This window comes from Buteo buteo, chromosome 29 (assembly GCF_964188355.1).
Source record: "Buteo buteo chromosome 29, bButBut1.hap1.1, whole genome shotgun sequence".
Lineage (NCBI taxonomy): Eukaryota > Metazoa > Chordata > Aves > Accipitriformes > Accipitridae > Buteo > Buteo buteo.
In genome coordinates, this window is record NC_134199.1 from 2,577,666 (window position 1) to 2,596,078 (window position 18,413).

The 18,413-nt window shown below is 51.6% G+C and overlaps 1 protein-coding gene across 6 annotated transcripts in view; it reads right to left on the reverse strand.

Annotated features, from left to right (window-relative positions):
* Positions 1-4: 4 nt before the first annotated feature.
* The window catches only part of WDR90 (WD repeat domain 90), a 32,223-nt gene continuing 13,814 nt past the window's right edge, over positions 5-18,413 (reverse strand). For 3 of the 6 annotated variants that reach the window (XM_075018302.1, XM_075018300.1, XM_075018298.1), the window contains 24 exons: positions 18,187-18,326; positions 17,488-17,618; positions 16,127-16,257; positions 15,473-15,634; positions 15,060-15,188; positions 14,374-14,507; positions 14,241-14,278; positions 13,639-13,758; positions 12,447-12,626; positions 11,496-11,596; positions 10,463-10,565; positions 9,927-10,048; positions 9,402-9,561; positions 7,743-7,933; positions 7,298-7,469; positions 6,832-6,943; positions 6,093-6,264; positions 5,205-5,327; positions 4,826-5,006; positions 4,229-4,359; positions 3,060-3,203; positions 1,773-1,892; positions 1,158-1,242; positions 6-398 (listed from right to left, as the gene is read on the reverse strand). In XM_075018302.1, coding sequence (XP_074874403.1) covers positions 166-398; positions 1,158-1,242; positions 1,773-1,892; positions 3,060-3,203; positions 4,229-4,359; positions 4,826-5,006; positions 5,205-5,327; positions 6,093-6,264; positions 6,832-6,943; positions 7,298-7,469; positions 7,743-7,933; positions 9,402-9,561; positions 9,927-10,048; positions 10,463-10,565; positions 11,496-11,596; positions 12,447-12,626; positions 13,639-13,758; positions 14,241-14,278; positions 14,374-14,507; positions 15,060-15,188; positions 15,473-15,634; positions 16,127-16,257; positions 17,488-17,618; positions 18,187-18,326 — 3,315 coding nt within the window. In that variant the 3' untranslated portion in view covers positions 6-165. Of the gene's footprint in view, positions 399-1,157; positions 1,243-1,772; positions 1,893-3,059; positions 3,204-4,228; positions 4,360-4,825; positions 5,007-5,204; positions 5,328-6,092; positions 6,265-6,592; positions 6,748-6,831; positions 6,944-7,297; positions 7,470-7,742; positions 7,934-9,401; positions 9,562-9,926; positions 10,049-10,462; positions 10,566-11,495; positions 11,597-12,446; positions 12,627-13,638; positions 13,759-14,240; positions 14,279-14,373; positions 14,508-15,059; positions 15,189-15,472; positions 15,635-16,126; positions 16,258-17,487; positions 17,619-18,186; positions 18,327-18,413 lie in introns of those variants that run through there. The other 3 variants (XM_075018301.1, XM_075018299.1, XR_012648701.1) reach the window with 2 other exon arrangements.

Genomic DNA, 18,413 nt, shown 5'->3' on the forward strand with positions numbered 1-18,413 from the left:
CTGCCTTCCGCTTTCGATGTTTTATTAACAAGAAACAAAAACAACAAAAAAAAAAACAAACCAAAGGGAAAAAAAAAAAAAAATCCGCATCCCGCAACCGCCCTGGCCTGCGGGCCCGCCGCCGCGTCCCGCCCCAGCAACCCGCGGCTGGGGCCTGGTTGAGGCCTAAGCCGGGGCCTTGCCTAGGAGCTCGGGCCTGGCCCCAGCCTTCCTCCCGCGCTGGAGAATTGCCGCTGGTCCAGGGGGGCCTGCGAGCTCCCAGACGAGGACGGCGCTGTGGGAGGCCGTGAGGAGTCGGCGGCCGGAGGGGGAGAAGCGGCAGAGGTGGACTGCGTCATCATGGCCAGCGTAGTCCTGTGCATCGCTGGCGGGGCAGTGCAGCAGCCTGAGGAGCCGTTCTGTGAGGAAAGGAGGCGGCTTGGTGCCAGGGGAAGGAGGCTCCACGGCCATGGGGCTTGTCCCTGCCAGGAGCACCATTCCCAGTTATGCCCCTGGGCCCTCTCGCCCCTGCTGAGCTGCGAGTCAACAAGCTGAGCAACAGGGGACAGTTTCTTGCCAAAGCAAGCAGGCAATTAACAGCAGCTCTGATGTCTCACACCCACCCAAAGCACCTGGTCCTGGGCTCAGCAGGTGCCCCACAGCTCTGGGGCAGGTGTGGAGCTCACCCTGCTCTCGAGAGCCGCTGTCAGAGCAGGATGGACATAAGTGCTGCCTCCCCAGGCAGACACAAACAGCTACAGGAGCAAGATGCCCTTGACAGAAGGGTGCTGATTGTCCCCGTGCTGTGGGAAGGTCCCTTCTGCCTCTCAGGCTGTAGCTCACACAGCCACAGAGATGAAGACAGCCCATAACCCCAGGAAGTCATTCGAGTGACAAATCCTGCTCATTGACAAACACGATTGAGCTCATGCATCTCATTTCTGACCTATGAGTCTCCCGGAGCTTTCTCCTTGCCTGACACATACCCTGCCCACAGTCCCAGAACCACAGCTCCCAGGGTCCAAGGATATGGGCTGGTGTGTGTGCACATTAAAGGAAAAAGTACACTTGGTTCCCACCCCCACTAGCAGGAAGAAGGGGAGATCCCTCCCAACCAAAGGTGACCTGGAGACAAGGAAGCCTGGGCAACAGAGCCCACGGCACCCTCCAGTACTCACCGCCGAAGCCGACAGCCATGAAGCGCGCTGCCGGAGACAGGCTGAGCGATGTGGCAAAGTACGGCAACGAGATCTTCTCAACTACCTATGCTCCAGCAAGAGATACACACCAACACCTCAGAAATGAGAAGGTGGGAGACCAGAGCTGCTGCAGTGACAGTTGTTAGGAGGCTAAAGGGCTCCTCTCAAAGGGGAGGCTAACATGCACAACACGCCTCTCAGAGCTCGGAAACCTGCCAAAGGCATTGAGTTTCCAGAGGAGACTCGACTCAGTGATTTAGAGACTGTTAGTGCTCCTGAAAGCAAACGCCTTCCCTTCCAGTCGGATGGAAAGGCAGCAGGGCAGCAGAAGGGACTGGCAGCCTGCCCAGACCCAGCCAGAGGCAGGGGCAGGGCCCTGCCGCTCACCAGTTACCTGGGCTAGACTCTGGAGTTTCTGAAATGAAAAGCTGTTGCCCTGAGCAGCTGCTTGCCTGAGCCCACCCCAAACCTTCAGGCTTGGCTTTACACACAGAGCAGCACTGCCTCCCCTCCACTGCACCTCGTTGGACTTGGCCACAGCCCTGCAGCGGCAGAGGAGGGTTCGCACCGCCCTGGCAGGGCACAGGCGAGTACCTGTTTCTTGCGCAGACTGTAAAACAAGGCTTCTTTCTGCATCCCAAAGCCAATGTAGACGAGGGTACCGTGTTCCCAAGGGCAGAAGGCAGCCAGGCTGGGCGGGAGGCTGCCGAGACCCTGGTGGGGGAAACCAAAGGGGACAAAATTGAGGCTAGCTTCTGCAGCTCGACCCAACAGTGAGGGACAAAAGGACAGCACGGAGGGACACCAGCCCTTAGGCTGCAGGTATCAGAGCAGTGGCAAATTAGTATGATGGAGGCTGTTTCCTCCCTCTTGCATTGCCATCTCAGACGTGGTCATGGAAAAGCAAGGAGCAACCACACACTGCCATGGAAACCTGAAGCAAATTGTTTGCTGTCATAGGAGCACAACACATGAGGGTCCAACAGGCTGAATTTCCACCGAGGCATTATTGCTACGTGGGCCTGAAGGTGAGATTGGGTTATGGACTGGTTTAACACAAGAGAATAGGGCCCAGAAGATAGATCTTTAGTAGTGAATGCAAGATCAATCCTTCCCCTGTTCACTGTGGGGAGACCTGTAGTGAGTTTTCTTCATGGAGAGGAAATCCATCGTTTTGGAAACAAACAGAAAACCGTTGACAGAACCCAACTGCTGTATGGGCCTGGATGGTGCTTGGCCTTGAGGGTGGCAGGCTGAGGCACCACTGCTTGCCCCCCAAAAAGACCCAGCTCCCTTCTGCATGCCATTGTCATGTGTACTGGGGACCATCTCCATGTCCTCTCCGATACAGACCCTCCTCCCTTTCTAGCAGATGTCCTGCAGCCCAAATCTCACACCTGGGTTGGAGCCAAAGAGTTTTGCAAAGCATCACAGATACACAGGGCTAGAGTACTTGGCTCTATGAACCTGTCACTGGGCTCCTGGCTCTGAATATTCATGCTCTTTGGGAGTGTCAAAGTTAGCAGCGTGCTCATAATTAGGTCTCTCTTCCGCGTACTGTGCTCACTGCTGCCTGTGCTCTGTTTTGCATAGCACAGGGGTGTCAGCTCTTTGCAGATGCAGTTTTTGACTCCTCACACTTACAAAGTCAGTGCTTCCCAGTGGTAAGGCATTGCTATGATTCCCGCTGCCTTTCAACATGCAAGAAGGTGCATTAACAAGATACTCTACAAGCAGCAGAACTAACGACGATGACTTTCCTAAGCACACACTTTGTCTTTGGCCCCGTCCCACTCAGAGCCTTGAGGCATCCTCTTCCAGCTCAGCTAGTGCAGAGACCCATGCCACAAGCAGGCAGGGGCTGGCAGGTATCATGCTCACCTTGGGGCCAGCGGGAGCTGGGAAGCTGAGCCAGTCAAGGAGTTCGCACTTGTCCTTCAGCCAGTCGGAGGCCCAGACGCTGACCCGCCGGTCTGAGCTGGTGGCCAGCCAGAGCTCACCTCCTTCCACCCCAAAGTCACGGTACTATGGAAGATAAACGCAACACTGTGACTCTGGCAGTACAGAAGCTTTAGAGAAAGCTGCCACTAGAGCTAGTGTGGGGCAGGAGCTTGTGGGAACACAGGCCTTATGCCATAGGGGATCGATGCCAGGATTAACCTCCATTTGGACAGTGCTTAAAGTCACTTATCACAATAAAATAGGACAAGGAAGCTGTGGTACCGGAACCAGTGGCACGCTCCAGGCTGAAAGCCTCGGTGGAAGAGGCTGCTGGGGGAGGGGTGAGTGCCTAGCCTGAATGACACAGATCTCTTCCCTGGCCACCCTCTGGATCTGTACATCTCCTAGGGGAGTGCTTGCAGATACTACATGTCCCCTAATGATGTCCTTCACCTACAACCAAGGAGGATCTCCTAATTCTAGAATTACCAGGGAACATAGCCTTGCAGCGTGGATGATTTCAAAGCCCGAGAACTTTGGCAAAATTATTCTTATTTCTGCTGCGCAAAGGAAGAAGACTCTCCATGAAGAGAAGGACAAAGGAGATGCTAAAACCATCACACTGCTGCACAACCAAGTCTTCCTAGCTCCACAGAGGAACTGTACAAAGAGCCAGATACACAGGAGGCCAGGCTGCCAAGGACCAAAGCAGGGAAAGCACACTGAGCCCTTTCTCAGGGTCACAGGGACTGAAAGCTCAAAGCCTGAGCTGCTCTCAAGGGATGCTGCTCTCCAAGAGCCTGCGACACAGGCATACATCACATCTGTGTGCAGTGCAGTGTGTCTACAACAGCCACCAAAGGTCCCCCCGCCCACAGGCACAGCCTTGCTCAGGGTTGCACCTGCAACGCCTGCGGCTTTACCCCACTAAAGACATCCCTAGAAAAACTGAACAGAATTTACTGGAGGGGACGGGGGCCCGAAGAGGAAAACCAAGGGACACAGAAGCAAACTCACTGAGCGACCCAGGCATGCTGCTTCCCACAGCTGTGCAGTGACACATGGGGACTCGCTCCTGCACAGCACCAGGACAGAGGGTGAGACCTCACCTGCTTCCTGGTGCACTGGAGAACAGTGATGGGGGAGCCTTTGTGGTCAGCGAGGATGCGGATAGTCATTCCGGTTCTAGGGCTGCTGACAGCAACAAGCCCATCCTTGCCCCCCGATAAGATCATTTCTCCTGTGGGCAGAGTAGAGAAAAGAATGGGACACTTCTTGTAGGAGAAGAAAAAGCCCATAAAAGAAAGGTCCAAGATCATGGGATACCAGTGTCCCAAAACACCCTGAAAGGCTGGGACCATCTCAGTCAAGGGCTGGGTAAGATGAGATGCCTTAGACACTCACTAAAACACCACACCGAAGAACAGCCACTGCAGATTGTAAGCAGGAGGACACAAAGGAATGATGCTTGTACCTGAACCCCTTTGCTATACCATTACCAATATACTTCCCGTGTCCCATTTACCACATGCTCAGCTGGCAGAGCTACCAAAGCTCATCAATACGAGTTCTCTGGCTCTCCCTGGCCCCAGGTTTTCAGGCAGGTCACCAATACGCAGTGTGGCTGGAGGTCAGGGTAACCCAGGCACAACCAAGCCATGCTCCCTGAGGAAATGTCTCCCTGCTGTTATAACAGGCAGCCTCACCGTCTGTGGAGTAGGCAATTGCCGTCAGTGCAACGGCATGGGGGTGCATTTTCAGCTCCATCTCTGTCCTGGAAATGCTGAACACGCGGATGGTGCCATCGCTGTACCCTGCCACTACATGCTGGCTCTCAGCTCCCCACATAACGATGGGACGAGGCTTCCAGGCCAGGCACTGACAGCTCTGCAAAGGAACCAGGGCAGAGACCAAATGACACAGTGAAGACAGCAGGATTGTGCAATCGAGTGCACCAAAAGTTCCACCTGCAAGTATTTCTCCAGCTTTAGTCTACTCTGCGAGGACACAGCAGTCCTTGCAATCCCAAGCAGTGGACTGTGCCCTCTGCCAAGAGGAAGAGATTGACATACTACAAACAATTACCTGGTTGAGCACCTGGAACTGTACCACCAGCTCCATGCTGCCCAGAGACCAAATCCTCACACTGCCATCTTCCCCGCATGTTGCGCAGTGAGTCTCGTCAGGACTGAAGCACACTTCGGTCACCTGCACCGAGAACGGAGATGGGGAACAGCGGCCCTACAAATGCCACAGCCTAGAGGATATCAGCTCCTCTGCCTTCTCATCCCACAGGACCCCTCTCATGGGAGACACCAGACAAGAAGCCCCAGATGTAAAGGAAGGTGGGGTGCTTCAGTTTTGTCCTTAAATCTTGGGCTGACAACTAGGCTTGTAATGGAAGCCAGTAAACCTAACCCCAAAGCTAGGAACCAGGCACTACACAATGTAGGTGTAAGTAAAATACCTTCTCCTGTACCATTTGAAATCTTTTTTCTGTAGCATAAAGATACCCCAAAACAACAGCAAAATTCGAAACAGTCATTCTTCACCTGTTTGGTTTGGGGTTTTTTTTAGGCAAAGAAAATATTATCTAATATGAATGCCCAGCTAGCAAATGGAAGGCAGGCAGAAGTCGCAAGCACTCAGGAATGAAGCCTTAGCGATTGCAAACCACATTCTTCTGCTCCAGCAGAAAGGCCCACAGCTGCTCCCAGACTGAGGCTGTTAAACACCTAATGCTAGAGTGGATGAGCTCAGACTTCTTGATGTTGGACTCCTCAGTGTGCACATTTCTCTCTATAATCCCCCACGTCATCCCATCAGCGCTAGCGAGGCCTGCAGCTCCCTGACCTCTCCCATGGCCAGACCAGGGAATGCTTCTGCAGCCCACACATGTTTCCCAGGGCATGGACAGCACACACAGCACTCGCTGCTCTGTGGGACAAACCACTCCAGCCCAGCCCCTCTAACCTTGTTCTTGTGGCCGCTGATTAGTCGGATGCTTGTGCTCTCTGTCCAGTTGATGTACCACAGGGTTCCTGCCGTGGTGCCCACAATTCCCATTTCTAGAGAGTCATCAAAGGCTGCACTGACTATTGTCCCGTCAAGGGTGATCTCATATTCTAGCAGGACTGAGCTAGACCTGGAGGAAAGGAGGATGTGAGAAGGACTGGCTCAACTGTTAGAACAGCCACTCTGTCTCCTTTAAATGTAATTTTCTAATGAGCCCAGTCATATATTTGCAGCTAAATGGTACAACGAGTGGCTCCTGTACATTGAACAGTGACTACCGTTGCATTTGCACTGCAACCATCTTTTTATAGGAAAGAAAGAAAACGGGATGCAATAGCGCAAGAAACAAAGGCAATGTATTTTCCCCAGTTCTCTTAAAGGAGTTCCTACAAATCACTGACACAAACTTCAGGCATGATAAACTCCACTCATTTCCAGTATTAAGAGGGTTCAGCTACCTGTGGCAAAAATTCAGTAAAAAGATCCAGACAGAAAGAATCAGTAGTCACAGGATGGAGAGGAAAGCTAAGGATGAAGAGCAACAGGAGCAGCGTGGTTGCAGGCACAGCCGATGTCTGTCCATGAAAAGCCACCTCTCAACAGGTCCTGGGAGCTGCCAGATGAGGGGAAGAGCATCTCAAGAGCACGGTGAGATGGGCGCGAGCACAGCGGGTACACTGGGGCCATGACCTCCTACCTGGCATCAGGACCTTTCAGCCTCAGCTCCTGCACGGCGGCCACTGCCCACAGGCGGATGCGTTTCGTGTTGCTGCCGCTCACCAGCCTGTTGCGCCGACACACCAGCACACCTGGGAGGCCACAGGGGAACATGAAGGGCACCCATGAATATCCACCGCTCTCAGCCACCACCCAAGGTGTGCTCCTGACAGCCAGGCCACTGATTCATTCGGGCAGGGCAGTCAGGGTCTTCTACAGCCCCATACCCAGCGTTTTTACAGACTAGAGGTAAATGCCCCAGGAAATCCAGGACACCAAGGAAACCCAGGTCACAGATCCATTGCCACCCCATGCATCTTGCATCCAACACAGCAAACTGGTTTTCTGAGCACAGCTGAAATCAGAGGTCTGCAAGCTCATTGCTCGTCTTTCCTAATGAGTTCCCTGTTACAGCCCTGACAAATACTCAGGGCATCTGCACCTACCAATCTCGCCCTCGTCAGCCTCCCACATCATGAAGCAGCAATTAGTCTCAGTGTCCCACACACAGATCTGGCCTGAGTTGGTGCCACTATAAAGAAGAGTGTCGGCACCATAACAGAGAGAGGTCAGCTCCACCAGCCCTAACATGTCCGGGGCAGGGGCCTGATGAACCTGCTGGAGCACATAAAACAGAAATGTCAAAGAGAATATGGTGCTTACCTACCTCAGAAAAAAAACCAAACCCTCCTCCTACCCTCAATTCATGCAGTTAATGCCTCAAATACAACTGAAAGCCACTCACAGCCAGCCAACATCATCCCACCAAGAGAAATCATCAGCTCTTACAGACCTGCAGGGGCAGAGCCTCCATTGTACTCACCACGGGCTTGGAAAAGAAGTCAGAGATGCTGAACAGAAATTTTAAAAGAAGGTAAAACTGAGGTTTACCTTGAGGTTGACATCAGATTCCTGCTGCTCCAACAGCCAAAATATCACGGCTCCCTTCCCCACACAGGCCAGTTCTCTGTGAGAAAGAGGACTAAAAGCCACGTCATGGACTGGCTCCGAGATACAAGTCGATGACATGAGTTCATAAGTGTAGGTATTCCACAGAGCAATGGTTTGATCACTGTAGTCCCCTAGGTAGAACATGAAAGACAGCAGGAGGAAACTCTGCAGCCTCAGGATGCTTGCAAGCATACACACTACACACACACATCAACCGAATCACTCCCTTGTCCAGTTGTTTGGAGACAACTGCGGTGAACACCATCCCAGGCATGGACATGGCTCCTTGCACGCTCAGCAAAAGCTGCACACGATGGGTCCTCATCTGAGCTGACATAACTGGCCCAATGCTTCATGCTAGAGGTTGTAGCAAATCTGGCCCTGCAGCGGGGTCTGCAGCCAGTGTTTGGACCAGCCAATGGCTGGCATGGTAGGGATTTCAGCAGGCAGAGCAGGTTTTCTGCTGTTTCTACATCCTTAGGTGCTACTGCAAACCTCAACTAACACCCCACACAAGCCCTCCAGTGATACCGTGCACTCGAATAAGGAAGGGATGTTACCTCTGCTGAGGTCAAAGCTGAGATGGGAGCTGACGTTAATGGAAGCCACCATATCTGGTTGGCAGCAGAAGGCACTGGCCTTGGTGATGGCAAACATCCCCAGCTCCCAGATGGCTCCAGAGGACAGTGCTGTCCTGCTGCCTTTCCTAGGCTCCACAAGCTCAGTGGAGACTTTCAGCTTCTCTCTTCTCTGCAGCCCAGACCGGAGCTGAAGGAGGGCTTCTCTCCCACGCTGCTCCATGGAGAGCACAAAGCTCTCTTTCTCTCCAGCAAAGCTTGCTTTTTTCCAAGGGCAGACTCACCAGCCCAGAGAGAGTGTATCGCCTGCTCCACAGGTCCTCTCTCATGCAAAACAAGAACTTACTAATTGCATATTTGTCCTTTAAATGTCCCCTGCCTAAACAAAACAGACAGCTTGAGCATCCGTCTTGTGCTGGCATCGCTGCCTGGCAGGAGGCTCACAGTTTGAAGCCTGGCTACTTCTATGCAATTCCACCTAAGCAGCAATAAGAAGTCCAGAAGAAGGCTTTTCCCTTTGGACACTATATATAGTAACTGAACACTATTTAGACGGGCTTAACAAGCACTAGTGAGCCAGGAGAAGCAAGCTGTAACTTCAAGATAAACAAGCTAGCTGGGGCAATGAGAAAGAACTGAAAGGGAGCTGGGGGGACCCCAGCGTTCATGCCTGTGCCCGAGATGTACAGGGTGCATGCTTCCCCTCAAAACCCTGCCAACAGTGCCCTGGAAACACGCTCAGCTGTATAGGGTGCCTGCTTCCTCTTGAAATGCTGCCAACAGTGCCCTAGAAGTATGCTTAGCTGTAAAGGGTACCTCTGCAGGCAGTCACTCCCAGGAGGACCCGAGATCACTTGCAGTTTTACACGCTGGATTATCCATTGCCCCAAAGCTACCAAGCAACAGCTTCATACCCACAAGCCTGGTATGTATCTCGCAAGTATTACACATCTACCTCCCATGAGCTGCCCACCCTAGGGTGTACTCCTGCACCCACACCTGGTGTTATGAGTGTACTCACCTAGGGTAACAAGGAATCTATCATCCCGAGAGAATGCCATGGCTTGTACTTGTGTCTTGTGATGGAAGAGACTTGCTGTGCAAACCCCATCCTGGACATTCCAGATGCAGATCTGACAACAGGAGTCTCCATTCTTCTTTCCCGAGGCAGAGGCAAGAACCTAACAGAACAATATGTTGTCACTGATACCTTGGTAAGTAGAGAACACTTCACTAGTTAGTCTTAGCAACTATTAGTCTCAAATTAAAGTGGTGTGGTTGGCAAATGGAAAATTCTGTGAGAACCATCAGCTGACAGCAGGAGGGAATGGTAGCACCACCCAGAGGAAGGGAGCAGCCTTTACTGTCACACTGAACCAGCACAATGGATAGCTAGGCTCCAAAACCATTTATTGTATTTCCCTAAGCCCAGGTCTCCATGCAGCAGGCAGAAGGAACAGACAATTGGGATTTTAGTCTGTGATATTCCTTTAGCCCAAAGTGACACAGACAAAACCCAGCCTGGAGCAGCAGAAATCTGCCCCACCTGGGCATCATGGCTGACAGCAAGTGTAGAGATCTCCTCTGCATGGCCAAGCCAGTGATTCTGTGATCCCGAGTGCAGGTCTTCAACCACGATGATGCAGCCACAGGTGTAGGCAAAGAAGCCTAACAGAAAAGGAGGAGACGGGATGTTTTCAGGTAAAGGCTTCACATACTGCACCCCCTACCTACCTACAATTCCTACAATTCAGGAAAGTTCTTTTTTTCAGTAATATGTAAAAACGGACTCTTCTACACAGCTTGTCAGCATCCTTCCCATCAGGTCAAGAGTGGAGTAAAATCTCGCTTCCCTTAACCTGAGCAAAGCAAGGCTGTTGGGCACTACTCCAGTCTGGAAAAAGGCGGCAAGATGGCCTTTGTGAGAGCTTTCCCTTCTGCTCTATCCACTCAGCTGAAGGCCGAGTCTGCCCATATCAAGTAATGTTTGCCAATAGCAAAGAAGCGTTACTGAATTTTACCAATGCAAAGAACCTGCTCTGTACGTGCACCTCCCGCCCCTCCAGAGCCTTCCCGGTGTACCTGTGTCTGGGTTCCACACCATATTGCCTCTGCCATTCCCATTGTAGCCGATCACTGCTTTCAGCTTCAAGACCTCACTACCAGCTGGAGGACGTAAGAAACTCTGCAAGAAAAATAGACACTGGCTTAAAATAAGCTCTAGAAGGATGGCCCAGTCAGGTGCATTCAATGCCCACGTAAGAAGCGTGCGTGCAAGCACACGCACATCCTCACACACACAACACACAAATACATGCCAATACTCACACAATTCCAGTTCAACACATCAACAGATGAATACCAAAGCACACACTTATACACACAGAAGAGAAACTGCACCAGCAAAACCAGGCACAGATGCTTTCAGATGGGGCACAAAACAGGCTGGCAGCAACTGCCCAGCCGATGAGCAGCTGCTAATCCTGCTGGGAGAGAGTTCAATGGGTTTTGCTGACTTTGTAGATGTTTCAATAGGAAAGACACTGGGGGGTGAAAATTCTACCAGGTGGAGGGACAGAGGAGAGAATTGAGGATGCAAGCTGAATGTAGCTTTTCTCCCAGCACCATGAACAGCAGAGCTTAGGAAAATGTTGAGTTAAGTTTCTGTTTTATTATTGCTCTGTTTGTTAACAGAGCGAAGGCTGTGCCTTGACTGTCTTCACTGTGCTCGATGGATTGCCTTCCCCAGCTGCTCTGCCAACGCATCTGCTCGCAAATATGGGTGCACAATGAATCACTCCATTGCTCACTCGTCTTTCACTTTCAACAGCACATGCCATTTCCATTTCTTTTGAATAAAAATGTATGCAGATTTGCTGAACAGAAAAAGAGTTGATCACAACTCACTTTTTACTAGTCTGGAAAGAGCTGCATGTAGAGGAGAAAGGGGAACTAATGTTAGGAGTTTCTAAATGAACATCAGGCCCGGGGTATATTTCACAAATTGCTTTCAAACAGAGAATAAAATGGAAACAATTTGGAAAATCCACCTACCCCAGCCCCAAAATGCCCGTTTGCCATCTGCCCAGGTAATCAGCCCTGGCACAACTCTTACCTGGGGGAGCACCGATGCCTTAAAGCGAGGATTGAAATGGCGGTAGGAATCTGGGCGGACGGAGCATTGGGACTTGGGACTTTGGGTCTCCTTTCTGGGTTCTGCCATACAAAGAAGAAAAGAGTACCTATGGGATGCTGCTCCTGGGAACAGTTTGGGAGCAGCAGCAGCTAGGCTGTGGCTTGCTGTCTCTTCAGATGCCACATACGTGCATGCATACACACACACACGGCAAAAATCAGACTGCAGCATCATGTGTGCTCCTACACAATTGGCCATAGGAAAACCATCAGCTTCTCAGCAGAAAAGGAGGAACATCCATCTCCTCCCATCATCCCGCTCAGCCACACCACACTGCAAACAGCCTAAGGCATCCATGCTGCATGCCCTGGGCATCGCTGCGAAAGCATAAGCCACACAGCTAGAAAGAGGTCTTTAACGAGAGCAGCAGAGGCACAGTTTTATGTTGAAGCTTTCCAACAAGTCCTGCCTGGGGCTGAGTGCTGGCAGCTGCCTGCTTCTGGCAGCTCGCCACAAACTGCTGCAGCTTTGAGGCTGTGCATCTATTAATAGAGACATTGGGAGCTTTAATTTCAGCCGGGTTTAATAGAACGTGCCACTTGGAGATGATATTGGCTCCAAGCTGAAGAGGGGCTTCTGATGTGCCTAGAAGCAGCAGCAGGGAAAGAGCCAGAAAAACAAGCAGTCTTGGGGACCAACGTGAGTTTACCTCAATACTGACTTCCCTTGTGATCACAACCAAGGGAAGAGCCCCAAGGAACACATCGCTGCCCTTCGTCTCACATCTCAGAGCACATGTCCACATCTATCTGTACCATATTAATAATGATCTTTATTTTTCAGGGGTAGACCAAGCTGCCATGCAGGCCTGCACACATCATGCTCCAAAGGAGCCAAGCTCTGTACAAGAAGGGAATACTCCTGATTTACCATTTGCTGATTCTCCAGAAGACCTCGAGCTCTCCTGCCTTACTTTGGGCCTCACAACAAGCTCCTCATTTCTGACCGACTCCACCACAAGGACCGAGGCATCTTCGTCTCCATTTGCCACCATCCTGCCGCTGCCTGGCAGGCCTGCTTCCTCCTCTTTGTCTGACTCGGAGAAAATACCTGAAGAGAAAAGTTAGTGGGAGGACAGAGCCATCCGTGTCCTTCAGGACTGCTTCATGTGTGACCAACCCTTTGATTCTGGCAGTGTCATTCTCCTGCTCTGTGTAACACCCCATCTGTTAGGTGGAGGGTAAAGCAGATATTTCCTCCTGGTGTGCTGGTTTTGGTTGGGATAGTTAATTTTCTTCATAGTAGCTGGTAAGGGGCTATGTTTTGGATTTGTGCTCAAAACAGTGTTGATAACACAGGGATGTTTTCATTATTGCTGAGCAGGGCTCACACAGAGTCAAGGCCTTTTCTGCTTCTCACCCCACCCCACCAGTGAATAGTCTGGGGGTGCACAAGAAGTTGGGAGGGGACACAGCTGTCCCCAGCTGACCCAAGGGATATTCCAGACCATCTGACATCAAACTCAGCATATAAAGCTGGGGGAAGAAGAAAGAAAGGGGTTACATTCGGAGTGGTGGCATTTGTCTTCCCAAGTAACTGTTATGCATGATGGAGCCCTGCTTTCCTGGAGATGGCTGAACACCTGCCTGCCCATGGGAAGTGGTGAATGAATTCCTTGTTTTGCTTTGCTTGCGTGCGCAGCTTTTGCTTTACCTATTAAACTGTCTTTATCTCAGCCCACGAGTTTTCTCACTTTTACCCTTCTGATTCTCTCCCCCATCCCACTGGGGAGGAGTGAGCGAGCAGCTGCATGGGGCTTAGTTGCTGGCTGGGGTTAAACCACAACACCTGGGTATGTCCAGCAAGGTATTTACCATAGCCCTCAGAGCAGCTGTACCAGCAGCTTAGTCTACACAGGAGGGCAGAGGATAAAGTGGTGCTGAACCCCAACACCTTTGGCTGGCTTTGTCCACGTTAGGGGAAGGAAAGTGCAGACTGGTCTGTCAGTCTGCTGGAAGGGGATTACAGGCAGGGACGGCTCCAAGGATGCCGCTGAAGTAGGCAAGGAGTTTTCCCTAAAACAAGATTAATTTTCCCCTTTCCTACAAGCAGTTCCTCTTACTTTGACATCCTGCTTGGTGGACAGAGCTGACATCCAAACATGGTGGCGAGGACAACAATGGAAGAGGCACTGTCTGCCGAGGTGTCTCAGAGGCATCCTTTAGCTTCTCAGAGCTCCCTTCTGTGAAAAGAAAATGGTTTGTGTAACTTCCTTCATCCCTTAAAATCCTCTCATCCTCCTGGGTCGATCGATAGTAATACCTCCAAGCTCATTTCTCCAGCTTCCTCCTACACACAAGAAGCCACTTCTCCTCTGTCCTTCAAGATAAGGAAGGACAGATGGAGAGAGGGACAGTGAGGGGAGGGAAAAAGAAGACAGAAGAGATGGAAGCAGGGAAAGACAGAAGGCAAAAGCTGAAAGACCTACCAGAAAAAACAGAGTGGCTCTGCTCAGAACATCCCCTCCCTGGCAGACTCCCACTGAGAGGTGCTAGTTAATTGGAGACGGTCCTTTGGGGCTAATTAGCTGGTTAGCCCCTCGCTATGTGACTCCCTCAGGGAAGGAACCAAAAACCCCCAACCCCTACCCTCTGCCATGAAGAGCAGAGGTGGAAGAGCTGCCAACCTGCTGGCCAGCGCAACTCACAGGAGAGGCAAACTCACCTGCTCCCAGCAGCAGAGCAGACTCAGAGGAATGAGCCCTGGAAAGGCAGAGACCAGCGTTACACCAGGAGGGGATGGGGCAGAGAAGGTAAGGGGAAGCAGGGGAAGGCACTGCCCAGCACTGTGCACTTACCTGGCTGGGAGTGACCTCTCTGCGGGCAGAGCCAGGAAATCCCAGAGGAAGATGGCATCTCCCACGCTGATGACGTGCTGTTGGTCTGGGGTGAAAGCCACCTGGCGCACTGGCTCCGAGTGGCCGATGTACACCTGGGAGAAAGCATGCCTTGAACTTCTCCACCACCATGCCTGTCCGATCAGGACGGTCGTTACTCCACTCCCTGCCCAGCATAGCCAGTGTCTACACGCCTCAGCAGAAGGTCCTCTTGGAGGCCAGCACCACACCTACAGTGCTCAGACCCAGGGTTGATCAACCTAGGGTTGACCTTCACCACACTGATCTGGAGAAGAAAGCAGAAGCTGAAAACCCCCAAGGTCTTATCCTAGCTCTCAATACCTCTGAAACTCTGGGTGAGCCATTTTCTTCTCTGGGTGGCTCTGTCCCTAGCACAGAGGCAATACCTACCTCTGTCCTTCACAGAGGGTCTCACTACGCACGGTGCTTTGGCAGCCCCAGCCCGTGCTCAGTGCGTGGCATTATTACAATGTGGGAATAGGGCTGCATTTCTCAGCTGCTGGGCAGACTGGGACTGGGGACCCTGCGCCAAGTCACACAGGGCATTTGCTGCTCTCTTCTCCAGGGATTCAGAAATGCTTGATCAGGGCAACACCAACCTCCTTCCCTCCCCTTGTGGGCAGTACCTGGAAGTTGATCTCAAAGCGCATCTGATAGTCCCACACTTTGATAACTTTGTCACCAGCAGTGAGCAGGTACCTGCCATCTTTGCTCAGCGCCAAGGAAGAACAGGACAGCTTGTGCACGGGAGACACCTGAGGACAAGAAATGGCACCAGCAGCATTAACTGAGCTAGTTCGCGTCCTTACTTATGCTTCAGCAAGAGGACACGAGTGTGACAGCACAGAAAACAAAGACAAGCTCAGGCTCACCCTGAGCACAACCACACCAGGATAGCTACAGGCTTGCCACTTGAGTTTCTTTGAAGGCTGTGAACTCCAGGAAGAGCTCTTCTCTCATTTAGCCTCCTACAGTGACATGAGGTGCCCAAACCCCACATGACACAAGACGTCAGTGCATGAATTTCATAGTGTCCTACCTCTCGCACCAGTCGTCCTGTTTTTGCAGCAAGCACAAGGATTTTATTGGAAGAAGTAGATACCAGGAGCTCGCCTTGAGGCACAGGAGCAAAGCAGACTTTCACTGCAGAGTCCAAGGCCGTGCTGTTCAAATCGAGGATGCTGATGTCCACCCTCAGCAGCTGTAAAACAAGGAGCTACTGAAAAAATGTCCTGGAACAAATACTGCAGAAGCCTCAGGATTGCTCTTGTGGTTCTCCTAACACGAGGCTAAGGAGCCCCCCAGACTCTTCCCTTCCCAGCTAATGAGGGGCTGCAGGGTCCAGGCAATGTCCCCTACCGCCTAGGAGAGCAGCTCACAAAGAGAGGTCAGAGCTGACAGTCTACACTTCTCCAAATTATCTTTCTAGAGGGGAATGAAGCTGAAGAAGAAGAAACCTTGACTTTGTTGTTTCTGTCTCACAGAATGGAAAACAAACCTCATTGTAAGCACCCTGAGCAAGTGTCTGCTATGCAGGGAAGGGCCCTCTCCAACACTGCTGGTGCTCAACACCCTTGATCTCTCACATTTGATGCAGCTTACGGGAGTTGCCCCTCCAGCCCACAGCACCCTGCAGCCCATGATCCCTCCCCTCCCCACCCTCCCCCAGGAAGAAGGGGAGCCTGCTGGGTACCTCATCGAGAGAGCAGGCCTCCATCACAGTCACAATGTACTTGGAGGGACCCACGAAGGCCAAGAGACGGCTGTCCCCACTGACCACCAAAGCATCCGGGCCACTCCCGGCATCCTGGGCTACCACATTGCCTGAGGGCCACAGCAAGAGAGAGAGTGAAGAGAGGAGAAAAGTCCACGCTGCAGCCAGCTCACTCTGTGATGGTGCTGCTGACTGGTAGCTGCAGCTTCTCCTGCCTTCGAATCAGCCTTGGACTAACATTCTGGCCTGAGAAAGAAGCAACCTCTGTCATAGAAGATGCTACGAATTTTATCTGCAACACCTAAAGCATGCAGGGAACCACCTCAAAGACAAGGTCTACATACATGGCTCATGGCCTGACTGAACGTGCGGTGTTTTCAAGGAGAGCAGAACAAAGTCAAGGGAATAAAATTGATCTCAGTGTTTATTTTTAACATTACAAGAAGCTGTGACAAGGAGCTATGAATGCGAGATCTCAGCTGCAGCCTGGGTGTCAGAACCCTGCACAGAATGAAGTCAGTGCCGAACGCCACCACACTGATGTCAGTCTGGTAGGCAGATAGACCCAAAGGTCTAAAAATCACAGAAATCACAGCAATTCTCTGTATTTATTCCACTACCAAAATTCCACTGTTCTGTCCCTGGACTATGGCCAGGCAATGAACACAGGTTCAGAGCAGAGTCAAAATGGGAAGGTCCAGCTGCAGCACTGACACCAAACTTGGGTGATTTTGGACAAATCCCCTGATGTCTCTGAGCCCCTATTCTTTCTCCACCTACTTCAATTGCACATTTCTTGGGGCAAGATCCTCCTCTTTGTACTGTATTGCATAACGGAGCTCCCTTTCCCTGCCCAAGCTTGTGCTGCCACAGCTCATTTCAAAAGCATACATTAAATGCGACATTGACGTTTTCAAGCTGCCTTGCCCCTGCACTGCTTCCCCTGCCTGCGGCTCTCCACCTTCTCCATTCACCAGCATAGCTCTTTGCGCAGCTGTGCTGCAGGCAGGATTAGGGAAATGATCCAGTTTAAACAAATTAAACTCCACATCCACAGAATAGAAAGAGTCAGGGCTTGGGCATAAATAAGTCTCTGCGATTCCAGCCCATTCATGAAATCATAACACCAAGCAAGGTGAGAGCATTTGAACCAGGATGGGTAGGGAAGGGTTGGCAGTCACTAGGGTTTGCTCACACATACCGTATAAACACAAATGACACAGCTCAGAAGGTTCGTCAGAAAATATCTCTGAGTAGGCTGAGTCTGGTTTGGCTTTGGTGCTAGGATGTCTGTGCTAATAAAAAAAGAAAAAAGGCAACCCAGAACCCCAGAGTCTTACCCAGGACTCTCAGGACATGGCTTTTCTGCACCATACAGCTGTAAAGAGCCAGAGTTCCCTGCAAACAGGAGCTGAACATGAAATTGCCATCTGGTGAGAAGGTCAGTCCAGTGATCGCAGTGCGGTGCTGCCTGAAAGAATGCAGAAGACATGAAAAAGAGGAGAAAAAAACCCACCCACAAACCTCCCTCCAGAAAGCAGTAGCAACATTGAGTGCAACATGGTGAAGAACCCAGGAGAACAAAACAATCAGGGACAGGCAGAGGACCCCACCATGCTCACGCCTGCAGCAGCCCAGGACAATCGACACTCCAACTTTTTGGAAAACTGAGCAGCAAGCGCAGCACTCCAGCTGTCCCTGGATGGGACATGCTGCCTCTCCCTTTGGAGCATCTTCTGCTTCCCATGCCGAGGCTCACAAGGGCTCCCTGTTCAGCTGCTCTCTAGGACAAGCTCTTTCCTACTGTTGGTCAACTGTGCACCGGGAAGTCATACAGAAAGCCCTCACAGCCTTCACAGTTTGGACTTTTACCACCCAGAGCCTTGGCACAGCAGGCCTTCTCTGCCTGCAAACCACTCAGCTGGGACATGAGGATTGCTGAGCTCAAGAAAAGCACTTTTCTCACCTCCATGTTTATCACTGTGGCACTTGCCAGAACACCCAGTTAGACCCATACCTGCCCTGGTGCAAGCGCTTACTTGTGCTCTACCAGGAGATCGGAGGCGGCCAAGCTGAAGGTCCGCACCATTCCGCTGTCAAAGCCACAGGCCAGGATCTGCTGGGTAGGGTGAAAGGCCACAGCACACGGCATTTCGTCTGCAGCTGTGAAGTCATACAGCTGCGGGGAAGAGACACACTGCAGGCACAAAGCTGGATAAAGCTCTACCTGGCACCCATACCTAACAACAAAACAGCCTCAGACCTC